Genomic DNA, 14,869 nt, shown 5'->3' with positions numbered 1-14,869 from the left:
ACACCAACTTAAAGATGAGCCAAATATCAAATCCCAGAGAAAGCACACAGAGCACACATTATCCCCTGGCTATCCGGCTCTCCTTTACAGAACACTGCAACCACAACATCCCCATTCAGCCTGACCAGTGCCACCGCAGTCATCCGGTGGCAGCTCCTCTCTTCAGCCAGGCAGCTGTTGACCATGCAACATCTGCGTGTCATAACAGCTCTCTATCACATTGAGTGAACCTACTTGGAAACCTTACAGCAGAATGTGTTATTGTGCTGTCGTGGCCCTAATACCAATAGCAGAGCCTTCTCATCTTGTGGTTTATTAGTTTCCATGTGGAAGCGCAGTGGGGTAAATTCCCCTGAAGCCCAAATCAGACGGCCCGCGGGGGGGCCGTCTGATTTGGGTAGATGTGTGAATGAGTTTTCACGTCCAAAAGGAGACAAGTCCTTTGCAGCGGCCCCGGTACACACGCCCTCTGTGTGTTTCCTCACATCAAAAACAACATGATTCAACTTATTTATTTTTGGGTGGCGCTACAACTACCGAAATCTGCGCTCTTTAGGTTTCACAAAGACGGTGCTCCGGGTATGTGTTTGTGTGTGTGTGTCTGTGTGTACGTGTGCCTCTGTGTCTGTGTCTGTGTGTGTGTGCGTGTGTGTGTATGTGTGTGTGTGTGTGTGTGTTTGTGTGTTTGTCTGTGTTTGTCTGTGTGTGTGTCTGTGTGTGTCTGTGTGTGTCTGGGTCTGTATCTGTGCGTCTGTGTTTCTGTGTCTGTATCTGTGCGTCTGTGTGTATCTGTGTGTGTACGTCTGTGTCTGTGTGTGTTTGCGTGTGCGCGTGTGTGTGTGTGCACCTTCAGCCGGCGCAGGATGGCGGCCACCCTGCGGTGCAGGCTGTCCCAGCGCCGGTTGCCCTGGTGCACCATGGCCCTGAGCCGGCTGGCCCGGTCGGTGCGGTTCTCCCGGGCCAGCCGGCGGTACTGGCTGTTGACCAGCTCCAGCTGGGTCAGCCTCTCGTTCACCTGCCTCTGGAAGCTCTGGAGAGGACATCAGACATTTGGACGATGATGCTTTCCACCAAACCGAAGCAGACGGATGAGACGTTGTGATGTGTGAATGGATGAGAAGTGCCACGAGTTCAAGAGAGTTCAAGCCGACAAAGACAGCCCCAGAGTAGGGCGGTAAGCCAAGCAAAGTAACACACAAATATAGTTTATTCTTTTCGGAATTGATTCTGATTGATTCTGATAGAAACATAACAGTTCTGTATGTTGTGTCATTTCAGGTTATGTGCTTGTTACTTCTGCCAGTTCACTGTTAGTAAAATGAAGGCCACTTGTTTCAAAGGGCTTTCTGTTCAGCAGTTCAATATTGTGCTTGATGAACAGATGTGCAGTGTTGATGCGTCTATGTCCCCACTCGGCAGCGTGAGTGACAAGGCCGGTTTCCTGTTAGCGTCCCCTCCACTGACCTCAAACTTCTTGAGCTCCTGCTTGGCGACCGTGTACAGGACGTCTGTGGAGTTGGGCTTGGCGGCCGTGCGCTCCGCAATCTTGAGCCAATCTTCAAAGCGTGTGTAGTCGTCCAGGAATTTACCCCACAGCCTCCACGTCTCCTCGATCCTACACGCACACGCAAGATGCCTCAGAGTCAGAGAGGCACAGCCATGGCTGCTCATGGACTTTAATCGGTTTGGACGCTGTGTGTAACTATTCCGACCTAAGAATCAGTTCCAGTGTAATAAACTCAAAAATATTTTAACTAATCCTGTGTGTAGAATCTTAATCCAATGGTAACAATTCAATATCGAATGCTAAGGAAATGATTGATAAGATATAAGATGTTTCAAGATGTTTATTAAAACAAAAAATATGAACCCAGCGCAACCCCTGCATAGAAATGGCTCAGAGTTTAAAGTAAACAAATTAAATCTCAAGTATGCGGAAAAAAAATGGGTCTGCTATTGAAGTAAACCCATTAATGGTCAAGCATGCAGCCCTCTGCTTCTGAGGACACGTATGACCGACAGACACACAAACACAACAAGACGCACGCCACGACCTATGACCAGTCCTAGACCAAGTCCCCATCCCAGTCCCAGTCCCAGACCCAGTCCCAGTCCCAGTCCCAGTCCCAGTCCCAGTCTCAGACCCAGTCCCAGTCCCAGTCCCAGTCCCTGACCCAGTCCCAGTCCCAGTCCATGACCCAGTCCCAGACCCTGTCCCAGACCCAGACCCAGTCCCAGACCCAGTCCCAGTCCCAGTCCCAGTCCCTGTCCCAGTCCCAGTCCCAGACCCAGACCCAGTCCCAGTCCCAGACCCAGTCCCAGTCCTAGTCCCAGTCCCAGTCCCAGACCCAGTCCCAGTCCCAGTCCCAGTCCCAGTCCCTGTCCCAGACCCAGTCCCAGACCCAGACCCAGTCCCAGTCCCAGACCCAGACCCAGTCCCAGTCCCAGACCCTGTCCCAGTCCCAGTCCCAGTCTCAGACCCAGTCCCAGTCCCTGACCCAGTCCCAGTCCCAGACCCTGTCCCAGTCCCAGTCCCAGTCTCAGACCCAGTCCCTGACCCAGTACCAGTCCCAGTCCCAGTCCCAGTCCCAGTCCCAGACCCTGTCCCAGTCCCAGTCCCAGACCCAGTCCCAGTCCCAGTCCCAGTCTCAGACCCAGTCCCAGACCCAGACCCAGACCCTGTCCCAGACCATGCCCCAGTCCCAGTCCCAGACCCAGTCCCAGTCCCAGTCCCAGTCCCAGTCCCAGTCCCAGACCCTGTCCCAGTCCCAGTCCCAGTCTCAGACCCAGTCCCAGTCCCAGACCCAGTACCAGTCCCAGTCCCAGACCCTGTCCCAGTCCCAGTCTCAGTCCCAGTCCCAGTCCCAGTCCCTGTCCCTGTCCCAGACCCAGTCCCAGTCCCTGTCCCAGTCCCAGTCCCAGTCCAAGTCCCAGTCCCAGACCCAGTCCCAGTCCCAGTCCCAGACCCATACCATGACCCAGTCCCTGACCCAGTCCCAGTCCCAGTCCCAGTCCCAGTCCCTGTCCCAGTCCCAGTCCCAGTCCAAGTCCCAGACCCAGACCCAGACCCTGTCCCAGACCGGGCCCCTCTCACCTGAGCCTGCGGTCCAGGGCCAGGGCGCAGATGGCCCTCCAGCGCTGGTCCAGGCTGCGGCTGGTCTCCAGCAGGGAGTCCCCCTCGCCCTCGGCGTCCTCGTCCCCCTGCAGCACGTCACACAGGCTCAGCACGGACGCCACGCCCTCCATGTGCTCCTCAATGTCCCGCTGGAGCTCCTGCAGGGAGGGGGACGGACAGGCGGACGGGCATGACATCTCTCACGTACTCACACACAAAGACACACACACACACACACACACACACAGTGTGCAGTGTGGCGCGATGGCCAGCCATGTGGACACGACTATCTCTTCCCAAATACAACAAAAGGATGGGCGGCTATGAATAATTAATCCATAACAGACAGAGAGAGAGACCGTAGATAAGGAAGACAGAAAGAGAGAAGGGAGGAAAGGGAGAAAGAGCGAGAGAGCCAGAAAGATGGAAAGACGGAGATAAATAAAAAAGGAAAGAATAAGAAAGAAAGAAAGAAAGAAAGAGAAAGAGAAAGAAAAAGGGTAAGCAAGAAAGAAACAAAGTTAGAAGAAAAGAGGGAAAGCAAGAAAGAAAGAGCGAAAGCTGGAGGACGCCAGCCCTCCTCCAGAGGGGCGGACCTGGTTCTCGGCGAGCCGGTGCTGGACCTCCTGGTGGTGGCAGACGCTGTAGGAGACGGGCCGGTACAGCTGGGCCTCCACGCGGGACAGCCAGGAGCGCAGGCTGCTCATGTTCTTATCCAGCTGCTGCACCGTCGTCAGCGTCTCCTTCAGCTTCCTCACCCTGCAGGGTCACACACACACACACACACACACACACACACACACACGCTATGACGCAATCACCTCCTCCAACACTTAACCACCAGCAAAGTATTCCTCTCTGTTCATCTATAGCTTATACATACCCGCCACCCCCCCCCCAAGCACAGGTGTCCAACACCACAACTTCAAAAGTCGCCATGGCGACTGAACCGGACACTACAGCCCTCCCCCACGCCCATCAGAGATTCTACAAGTATTAGAAACGGGTGGGGGTGTGGGGGGGGGGTAGGATGACAAAGACTCTATAGGCCCCTCTATGCTGCTGGAAAGGGACTGAAGTGTGCCCCCCTGTTTGGGGGTTTGAGATAATTTATCCATTCAATAGCGTGCCTTGGTCAGAGCTGAAAAGGAGAGAGAGTCTCCTCACCATAGAAGAAGAGATAAAGAGCAGAAGTACAATCCAAAACAGGTGGAGCCGGAGCAAAAGGCTTCTGGTTCACTCCTGACGCTCCTGAACGGCAGGGTTACTTCAAGATTTATACACGTGTGCGTGTGTGTCTCTGAAAGAAGTGTGTAAGGGGCTGGGAGGGGGGAGGGAATCGGATCTTAATGAGTGTGGATGGGGGGGGGGTATGTTATACTTGTGGCTGCAAAGAGACCATTAAAAAAAGATCTGTCTTTGGGTTAGCTCTCTCTCTCTCTCTCTCTCTCTCTCTCTCTCTCTCTCTCTCTCTCCCTCTCACTATCTCCATAGCTCCTCCCTCCCCCCTCCCTCCCTCCCTCCCTCCCTCCCTCAGGTCCAACAAAGGCCAGCTATCCACAGGGGGCCGTCACAAAGACACAAAGGCTGGGCCGATCACCCATGTGGAAAGATTCCGCAGAAATAATTCAACATGTGGACGATCGGGTCATAAGCCAATGAAACATGTGTAGTTATAACATGATTGACATATCCTGTGACTACTGTCATCATGTCGACTTTAACTGGCTGCTGTTGTTTTTCATTTTTTGCATTAACATTAACATAGTACTACTCGTATTGTCATCATAGATGTATTTTATGTATTTATATTGTTTAGGTTTTGCGTGTTTCTATTTAACTGTTACTACTTTCCTGTACTTGCCGTCGCATCCACCACATTTGGGATCTACCGTCTTATCTCAGCCTAAATGTGCCAGTAATGTGAATAAAGTGCAAACCAAATACCTATGTGCAAACCTATTTGTAATAAATCTTTTCGCATTCACAGGTTCCCTACCACCCCGTGCATGTGGGAAGGCAAGAGGAGAGCAGGGAGCTGAAAATGAGGTGAAGGACTGGCAGCAGGAGGAGGAGAGACCGTGAGAGGAGAGACAGTGAGAGGAGAGACAGTGAGAGGAGGCTCGGGGAAGGCCAGGGGAGCCAAGTGTCAGAGCCAAGGGCCGCCGGCGGCCCTCCAGAGTTGCCTGGCTACGGCGCGCCTTAATGACCCCGCTGCCGCACACCGAAGACGAGCGCTGACAGACGTTTCCACGGCAGCGCTTCTGTGCCTGGGCTCTTGGTTTTCATGTGGGTGGAGTGTGTCGACCGTGGGGTGGGTGGGTGGGTGTGGGGGTGAAGGCAGGGCTCTCTAAACCCTGCCATGGATGTGGGAGCGGAACAACAGGCCTAACCTTGGAGAGCTTCTTATTATTATTATACTTATTGGCCTCAGTGTGACGGGGCTGTTTGTGTGTTCGCCCGGTACTGGATCGTGCCCGTGCCTTTTGCCTTCCAATTATTGAGCGTTGTGACAATATAACATAAACATATTTTATCTCTACTATTTATTTATAGAGTTATACAATAATTTAATCATTCAGAACGTTAAATAACCATTTACCATTTAAGAATGCTCCTATGATCATATTATTGACCATAGAGATAGAGAGCTTTAAGGAGTATTACAGTGAACAGATTCTCAGTGCGATGCGACCACTGAAATGTCTCTCACTGTGATGTTGGCACAGAGTGCACGTCTGAGCTGGAGTCAGGGTGTCTAGGTTGTTGTGAGCGAGCATTGCGGCCGACGTCTGAATTCAATGAGGTGTCAGTGGCAGCAGCATTCAGCTAGATGTATAGGAAGACTTTGGGCTGTCCATAACACACACACACACACACACACACAGACACACACACACACGCACACACACACACACACACACACAAATAGACACACACACACATCTGAAGTGCGGTAGTACAGTTCAGTATGGTTCGCCCCTACAGCTCAGGACAGTCCAGTGCGATGTCATGACCTGGGCTTTGTTTCACCCCTCATAGACAACGTCTGAGTCAGATTGACACACTGAATATGGGGGGGGGGGTAAAGGGACACAAAGTCCCTCAACCGTTCCACAGGGTCGTCCATCTGTCAGAGGGGAGATATGAGGGGGGAGGGGGCTGGGTGCAGCAACAGCATGCAGACCGCAGTAGCTTAACCTATAGCCCTTGGTTCTGGACAGAGAGGCCACACAGTCAGACAAGGCAGCTGCAACACTGGTGCTTACCAAGCCGCAATTTGAATAGCTGGGTTTGTATTGTCTCGTTGCTTCAGCGACAATAACACTCTGGCCTATCAAAGCGTCCCGTTGCCCTCTGGACCAAACTGGCTGCTGTGAGAGGTGTGTCTCTTGGAGGACCAGAGGTGAAGTGCACCAGATCACAGCTAGCGAAAAGCAAGGCACACGCGCAGAGCAGCTTCTACCAGCTCCTACCAGCTCCTACTTCCTGTGGTGGCCCCCCCAGACGCTTACCTGGTCTGGATGGTGTGGAAGAGCTTGTGCCAGCGCTGGTTGACCTCCTGCAGACTGCCGTGGACCGCGCCGTGCTGGGCCTGCCCGCTGGCCTGCAGCAGTGTCTCGCCCAGCTGCTGCAGGTGCTTCTTGTTCTCGCTGAACAAGTTCATCTCCTCCATGCAGTCCTGAGCCAAACACAGAAACAGGACAGAAGGACACACCGGTAAAGTGGGTACACAGACCTTGAAATAAAGGAGTGTTTTTTGTTTCTTTTTCTTCACAACACAAATTAGTATATGCTGGTATTTTTGGACTTTTCCAGAACACAGCACTTCAAAGCACTTTACAGTGAGGTTGTGTGAAGAGGCAAATGGGAGGGAAGGAAGCTTTCAGAATAATGCAGGCCATTGTGGAGGGTCTTCATCTGCTCTCATTGCGCGTTCTTAAACAGAAAAACATGCGAGCTCAAACCAATAATTGGCTATTTCTGTGTGCGGCTGAACAAAGGTCACAATGAGCTGGTCCAGCACAAAAGCCGCTCTGTCGTCAGGAGGAAACCGTTTGGGCACCAACAGAAGGATGGACAAAGAGGACGGATGACGTGGATAACACTGTGTATGTCAACTTACCCACATATTGGGCCTTGAATAGGCTCATTAAGTATGAAAATGTTGACCTAATTACTTGACCGTATGCGAGAATATTAATATTATGTTCCTCGTGAAAAGCCTGCTGATAATAATCACGATACAAAATTGCTCTGGTTGAATCCAATACATTAGTGCTAGAAATTTACTAAATCCAGAAGGTGCTTCATGAACTGAGCAGGACCCCACTTTGCAAACGGGCAGATTTCCACCTTTGGATCCAAATAGATATTTCTCAATGTTTTTATAGGGCTGATTATGGTCCCATGTCGACGCAATGCAAGGACCACGTAGACGTAGACGCTTCGACGCAGTCGTGAACCTTTGGTTCTGGGTCGGGTATTAGTGAGCAGACCAATCACAGCGCTGGCGCCAGGTCACAATATTTGGGAGGCGCACGTCAAGCCCTTGCGGTGGACGCAAGGAGGGTCCTCATGGACTTAATGGGTCCGTAAACCCCCTTTCATTGCGTCAACGAGGAACCATAACAAGCCCTTAAGTGTGCGAATGTGAATTCAGCTTTCCTCCTCTATGTGGGCCGGAGGTGATTGAGACGGCTTACCTTCTTGAGCTTCTCCACCATCTCCTGGATGCCCACCTCCCCGTCGTGGCGGAGCACCTTGCTCTCCATGCCCGTCAGCCAGTCACACAGCTCCTTGTTCTTGTCGTTGAAGAGGGTCCAGGCGTTCAGTCGGTCCGTGATCTCCTGCCTGCGCGATGACACCTGGGGGGATTCGAGGGAGGGGGGGCCATGTTGATGAACCAAACGAGGCACTGTGAAGGCTCATGGTCGGGTTTCTCTTCCTCATTGTCTTAGAGTTTCAAAAACAAAGCAGCATGTGGAAATGTTATGGGGTTGAGAAAGCAGATTTCTAAGTTTATTGTGGCGCGTGTGGATGATGGCTGGTTTCAGCGGCCTCTCCTGGCCGAGTCAGACTGAATGGACTCTGGGGCTGGGTCAGGCTGCACAACCTGTGTGCATTGAGAGATCAATGTACACAGGTTAAACCAGCCATCACAAACACCAACCCTAACCCTAACCCTCAGGGAGATATCTCCTGCATGGCAACATGGAGCACCATCATCATGCATCATTGTCTGCAAACCTTACAATCAGATCCAAACATCACCGCCCTGCGTCCTGTGTCTGGAGAAGCCCAGTAAAAGTCACCTAGGTGACGCATAGCATGGACCTTGCTACACATATATAATATCTATAGATATATAGATATATAGTTATACATGCCAAGCCTTTCCTGTATTTTAGGAAAAGGTAATAAAGAGAGCATCATAAGTCCTATTCTCCATGTCCATCTTTTAATCTCCATTGCATAATCAACTAGATTGACTGTTGGCGTAGGGGGTGTTATTCCAATGAAGTGAGCAGGCTCAGTTTTCCCAGCGACAGCTTAATGACTGCCGATACACCACTCCACTGCCGGGTGGGGCGTGGGGCAGAGGGCTTAGCGGGACAACATGGCACGGCTTTGTCAGAGGCAGCCGTATTTTACTGTTCCGTGGCATTTATTTGCGTTTCATGAAGCCCGCTGTGTGTGTGTGTGTGTGTGTTTTAAAATGTAACGCTGCCACCCTTTTTTTTTTAAGGGGGCATGGTGGGGGGAAACATGTGTGTGTGTTCGGGGTCCATTGTGGCGGCGAGGGCTGGTACTTCTCTCCACAACAATAGAGTGTGTCCTCAGTGAACCTTTAGCCACAGCCATCTGTTCCCCGGGCCCATTCCTCTGGCCGGCTGCCCACCCCCCCGCAATATGCAACCTGTTAACTAAACGGAGAGATGCAGGGGGTTGTTGTGGGTCAACACAGGGGTTCAAATGACTTAGCTCCCCCAACCCAAAGAGCAAATGTATTGTAGCTAGACATTCACTTAATTAATCAGATGTAGACCAAAAACTATTTTTACTGATGAATTAAAATGTTTATGATGTTTATGTTATCTATTTGTGTATGTCTTTTGAAGAATACATTTATTTACCATATTTTACGGCATTGAGATGGGAACTGAGCTCATTTGGGTTCCGTTCGCTCTGTTTTGTCAGTGCTTGCCTCAAGAAGATTTTTCCTTGGCAACGGACACATTGTATGTTGCGCGTATTTCTCACTATGTTATAGTCTGTGGCCGGTTCAAGAATTGAGGCAGGGCGGAAGCAAACAAGTCGAGCTGTGACTGCCATTAATTTGAGTTCCTACATGACCTAACGGCAGAAGCATCCCATCAGTTCAACCCCATCAACAAGTGGGCGATGTATTTCACATAAAGCAGACAAACCGGCGCAATTGAAGTCATGTTTCAAGTAAAGAAATGTTGTATCGCACTTATCCCCCCAGTTAATGTCTCCCCCAGTCTCAATGGGCATTTCAGGCTGGAGAATGAGCCCCTGTGAAGAGATTGACCCTTGACAATAATGGATCCTTTATCGACTACAACATGGGTTCAGATCCAGTATGTTCGGAGGGGGTTGAATATGTTTCTTTTGCAGAATGCACTTGACAGGAGAGTTGTCAAATATTTAGGAAAAGTTGAAAATGTACTTTGTTCATGGAAACATGGCAAAACATCATTTAGATGAGGGATACTCATCAACACAAGCCAATCTCTTATGACAATAGATATGTAACCTTTTTGACACAAGCCAAACACAAAGGCCAACAGACTTAAATAAACATTTAACCTTAAAGCTAGGCTTGGCTGTTTAGCTTAGAATTTTTTTTGTTATACTTGTTGACAATCTCTCCTTACAAGTCGACGGCAATCAATAAATCAAATGCTCTGACAAAAGGTCTTATCTGTGGCTGTCGCAGGCCTGTTATAAGCCCGTCTAATCATTTCAGTTGGGTCGAATGAAAGGGCTGGATGGCCAACCCATCTACCCACCTCAAAGTCTACCTGAGTGCACTCTGTGTGCCTGTGTGCTCATTGTTCATGACCTGAGTATTCAACAAGTTTAGGCAGACATAATGCTCAAGCTAGCAAGCTAGTCATGTCTTTTAGGGGAGTGTCTTTGGAGGGAGGCCTGAAGTGTTGAAGAGTTTGGATGTTTTCAGTAGTAAACTTACAAAATCTAGCTCACTCATGCAGATTTCTCCAAATTGTAGCTTTAACCGTGTAGAGCAATTGAAGACAACAAAACACAGATGCATAAAAAAACGTAACAGCCAAATCTTTGCAATTTTGTTTAATTGCTTTGAGTTTATTTCCCAAAGGGAACAGAAATCCAGACAAAATACCTCCACTTTCCTTTCACATAAATACCATGTTTCACCTCTTTTCAAAGAGAAGGTTTGTGTGTGTATGTGTGTGTGAGTCAAAGGGCGTGTGCCTGTGTGTGTGTGTGTGCGTGTGCGTGTGCGTGTGCGTGTGTGTGTGTGTGTGTGTGTCAATGAATAGGTCTGACCCCAGCGGTGCAGCTGCAGCCTATCGTGCTGCTAGCCACGGCCAAGCCATCGCTGGTAACAACTTTCCTCTGCTTCATTCTCTCTCTTCATCGCTCACACTCCTTTCCCTGCACACCAGCACACTACTTTTGGTACTCTTTCCTCTGTATATATTTAATCTCTCTCTCCTCACAAATGCCTCTTTCTCTCTCTCTCATTCATTAAAAAGATTTCTCTCAACCCGCCTTTCTCTGTGTGCTTTTTTCTAAATTCACTAACAAAAAAAGTTTAGGGTACACTTGCAAGCATTTGTCAAGGCAGTGCCTGTTCCTCAGAGCACTGATGTCTTTGTCTCCTGAGTTTGAGTCAGGATTGCTCTCTTCTCAGCGATTAAAAATTAGAAAAGCAATTACAAAAATTACAATCTTAAAAATTCACATTTAAACCCATGTTAAACCCAAACACTATATTTTTTTAACAAATGGTTGCATTTGTGGGCCAATGACCTTTGTATCTGTGATGCAGTTATATCGCTCTCTCCCTCACTCTTTCTCTCACTCTCTCTCTCGCTCTCTCATTTTCAGAATGCTTCATTCCCATCAGCTCATGACACATGACCTAGTTGCGTTGCCTTCATCATCACCATCATGGCTATTCCACACTTCAGGCAGTCTGTGATGTTAAAGTTGTACAGCTCGCTCTCTCTCCCTCTCCCTGTACCCCTGTATGTCTCTCTCTCTCTCTCTCTCTCTCTGTATCCCTGTATGTCTCTCTCTCTCTCTCTCTGTACCCCTGTATGTCTCTCTCTCTCTCTCTCTCTTTCTCTCTCTCTCTCTCTCTGTACCGCTCTATGTCTCTCTCTCTCTCTCTCTGTACCCCTGTATGTCTCTCTCTCTCTCTCTCTCTGTACCGCTCTATGTCTCTCTCTCTCTCTCTCTCTCTGTACCCCTGTATGTCTCTCTCTCTCTCTCTCTCTCTCTCTCTCACTCTCTATCCCTGTACCGCTCTATGTCTCTCGCTCACCTTGGTGCAGAGTTCCTCCCACTGCTGGTGCAGCAGCTGCAGCTGTCCCTCCAGCAGCGCTGTGTCGCCGGCCGCCACACAGCGCCACAGCTCCGTCTTGGCGCCGTCCAGCTCCGTCAGGGCCACGCACGCGCGCCCCAGAGACACCTCGCTCTCCTGCATAGCGCACACGCACACACAGACGCACACACGGACGCACACAACGACGCGTTACACACGTTCACACCGCTTAGTCCCCCGTGTGTGTGTGGGCCGTCCCGTTCTTTTCTCACTCACTAACTTCTCACTCTCTCTCTCTCTCTCTGTGTCTGTGTCTCTCTCTCTTTGCTCTTGACCAGTTGGATTAAAGGGCGGTTGAGAGAGAGACCACATGAGAAAGAGAGAGAGAGAGAGAAGGGGGGAGGGGAGGTACTGGGGGCAAGCAGAGTGGGCAGTGAAAGGAGGAGGCGGTGAAGGGACAGGGGGTGAGGGGCACCTGGGGGGAGGGGGGTCCTGACATGATAATAGAGTAACTCTATTGTGTAAGTTGGGGGGCCTATAGAAGGGGTAGGGGGATGGAGAGAGTGATGGCTAAAGGGCCAGTGTTCCGATTGGCTGCTGAATCCCATTCTCACTAAATTATGCACTCAAATATTTTTGTTTTAAAGGTTTTATAAAAGGTGTTAAGTCCCTCTCGATCTCCGAAAGATAACACACTGATGATTGAGCCTATGGGCCACTGACGAGGAAAACTCTTGGATTTGTTTTATTACTAATATCACGAACAGGGTGTCAGTGGCGACACCGTTATGATCTATGGGAACAATGGCGCTTATTGCCAATCGTGTCGGAACAGAGTTACTTGCTACTTGAAAGATCCGTTTTTTGTGATCTACTTTTTATTTTTTTCCATTATAAACAGAGATAAAAAATACCAAATAACAAGACAGGAGGACTTTGACAAGACAGTACAAGTACAAAAAACCCTTTGGCGAACCCTCCCTCCCCATCCTCCCCATCCATTAAATAGTACAATTTAAGGATAAAAATATTCAAATGATAACATTGTCTTGATTGTCTTGAAAGACCAGTTATTTTAGGGCCTGACAAACTCACCCACACTCCCATGCAGGCAGACACACACTCCCATACAGGGAAGACACACACACAAAAACACAACTCACCCCGAGTAGCCTCTCTGCCACCTCAGGATCCTCGCTCCCCATTGGCTGCTCCAGGCTTAGCTTCAGGTCATCAAGCTGACGCCCACAGACGACCAACTTGTCCCCAAACAGCGACCATTCCTGAAGAGACGGAAGAATAGTGTCATAATAATAATGTGACATTGTTGTCACATTACAATATGTCTTACTAAACACATGACCATATTTTGGTTCAACGGATTATTTATCATAATAATACCCCTCTACAATAATCCGCAGCCTAAAAGCCTTTTATGAAAGCACAAAGTCCACCCTCATGTAGCAACGATATTGGCGCAGCATTATAGAATATTGTGCTGCCAGATTCCTTATTAATGAAGCATTGTTCATTCGTGAATACTCATTAGTAAACTATTCATAATCAGTTATAAATAATTCAAGATAAATCAATAATGTTTTGTTCGATTATTCATAAAGTAAATGGTTTTCAAACCATTTACAGTACGTTAATAATGTTATAAACACATAATAATGCTGCAATTCATGATCGATATTTGATATAAAATCGAGGAAGTAGAAGAATATATACAGGAAGGGGTGGAGGACATGCATGTTGTTTTTTAAAGCCCATTGTACCAATGATAAAACTAATCTGAATCCAGCACTAGATCACTTGTTTCCCCAGCTAGCTCCATCCCTCCTTCATGCGGGCCCCATGAATGACTGTAACACAGGGTTAGACACAGACAGGGTCCAGTCCCCTGAGATAGTTTGAACAGAGTCCACCATGCATCCTGCCTCCATGAGCGCCCCATGACGGGTCAACACAAGTCAGGCCTGACCCACGTGGGCAGGGCGGGGGGGGCCTGTGAGGTTGGGATTATGTAACGGAAAGTGGACCGGGGTGCAACGATACGAGAACAGTTCCCTGGACGGGTTGTCATGTGGATGGGTGTGTTTTTTGTTTTGAGAATGTTTGTATCTCTGTGACCTTGATTTTTCAAATTTGTTGTATTAATGCACACCAGTAAGATCGTAGACAATTCTAGATACCGAGTGTGCTAAGCCTGTTCATTCATACCGTACACGCGCACACTTTTGCCAAACCATGCAAACATGAACCCTGACGTATTGTAAGATGAGACACTTTTCATATTCGTTCCTCGTCATGTGACCAGTACATCCACCTCCACCACACACACAGGTCTGGAACGACTTGCCATGGTAATAAACAGACCGTTTCCACGGAGACCGGGTACCACATGGCCTTTCGGATCTAGATCATGGTGAGATTAGCGCCAACAGTTTGATCCTCCCCAGGCTGGGTTCTTTTAATGTATGTGTGCATGGGAGTGTTTTTGTGGGAATGCAGCTTTTGGATATGGGTCACCCACAATGGCCATCTCAGACACATACAACATACACAATATACGTATACACAACAAGCAGAGATCAACACATCACTGATATATTGGAGGGTAGGAGGGTCAAATGGAAACCATTTTTCTATTTGTCTAGTTACCCTCCCTCCCCGCCCAACCCAGCTCTGCCACTGAATGCCCAGTCCTCTGTGGGAGTCCGGGGAACACACACACCATTAATGTATTTATGAGTTATTATCCTTTCGTTTTATTATACTGGACACCATTGGGGTAGAACAAATGGGGCTAATGGAAAGCTGTGTCTGGCGCACCGATCGCACGGCGATTTGCTGAATTTACGACGCATGAAACAGCCCAGTCAAACACAGTTTTGGATCAACCGTTGGCTACCTCGGACCGCTAATGCCCAACAGCTCCGGACAGGCTGACGTGCGGTACCTTGACGGTGGAACGGCTGTGCACTTTGTTGAGATGCTCTATCCCTGTATCTCTAAGATGCCACTATTAGGTTCTACTACCAGTGTTAAAAAAAAATAACGTACGGTCTACTAACCTAGTGTTCGGATGATACAACTACACTGCACTCTTTTCTTCAGGAAAAGCTTGCTCTTGCAGCGCTCTACTCCCAGTTTCTATAGACTGGGAGATGTGGTTGTCCTCGGCCTGTAGG

General features: G+C 49.1%; 1 protein-coding gene across 5 annotated transcripts in view; it reads right to left on the bottom strand.

The window, feature by feature from the left end:
• Positions 1–14,869, bottom strand: part of syne2a (spectrin repeat containing, nuclear envelope 2a) — a 62,004-nt gene that overhangs the window by 10,503 nt on the left and 36,632 nt on the right. For 4 of the 5 annotated variants that reach the window (XM_079753738.1, XM_079753741.1, XM_079753739.1 and 1 more), the window contains 8 exons: positions 12,839–12,958; positions 11,676–11,831; positions 7,822–7,983; positions 6,631–6,797; positions 3,712–3,874; positions 3,095–3,273; positions 1,465–1,615; positions 848–1,030 (listed from right to left, as the gene is read on the bottom strand). In XM_079753738.1, coding sequence (XP_079609864.1) covers positions 848–1,030; positions 1,465–1,615; positions 3,095–3,273; positions 3,712–3,874; positions 6,631–6,797; positions 7,822–7,983; positions 11,676–11,831; positions 12,839–12,958 — 1,281 coding nt within the window. The remainder of the gene's footprint in view (positions 1–847; positions 1,031–1,464; positions 1,616–3,094; positions 3,274–3,711; positions 3,875–6,630; positions 6,798–7,821; positions 7,984–11,675; positions 11,832–12,838; positions 12,959–14,869) is intronic. The other variant, XM_079753740.1, reaches the window with a different exon arrangement.

Source organism: Pollachius pollachius (genome assembly GCF_949987615.1).
Source record: "Pollachius pollachius genome assembly, chromosome: 16".
Lineage (NCBI taxonomy): Eukaryota > Metazoa > Chordata > Actinopteri > Gadiformes > Gadidae > Pollachius > Pollachius pollachius.
This window is presented reverse-complemented; position numbering and strand designations above follow the sequence as displayed.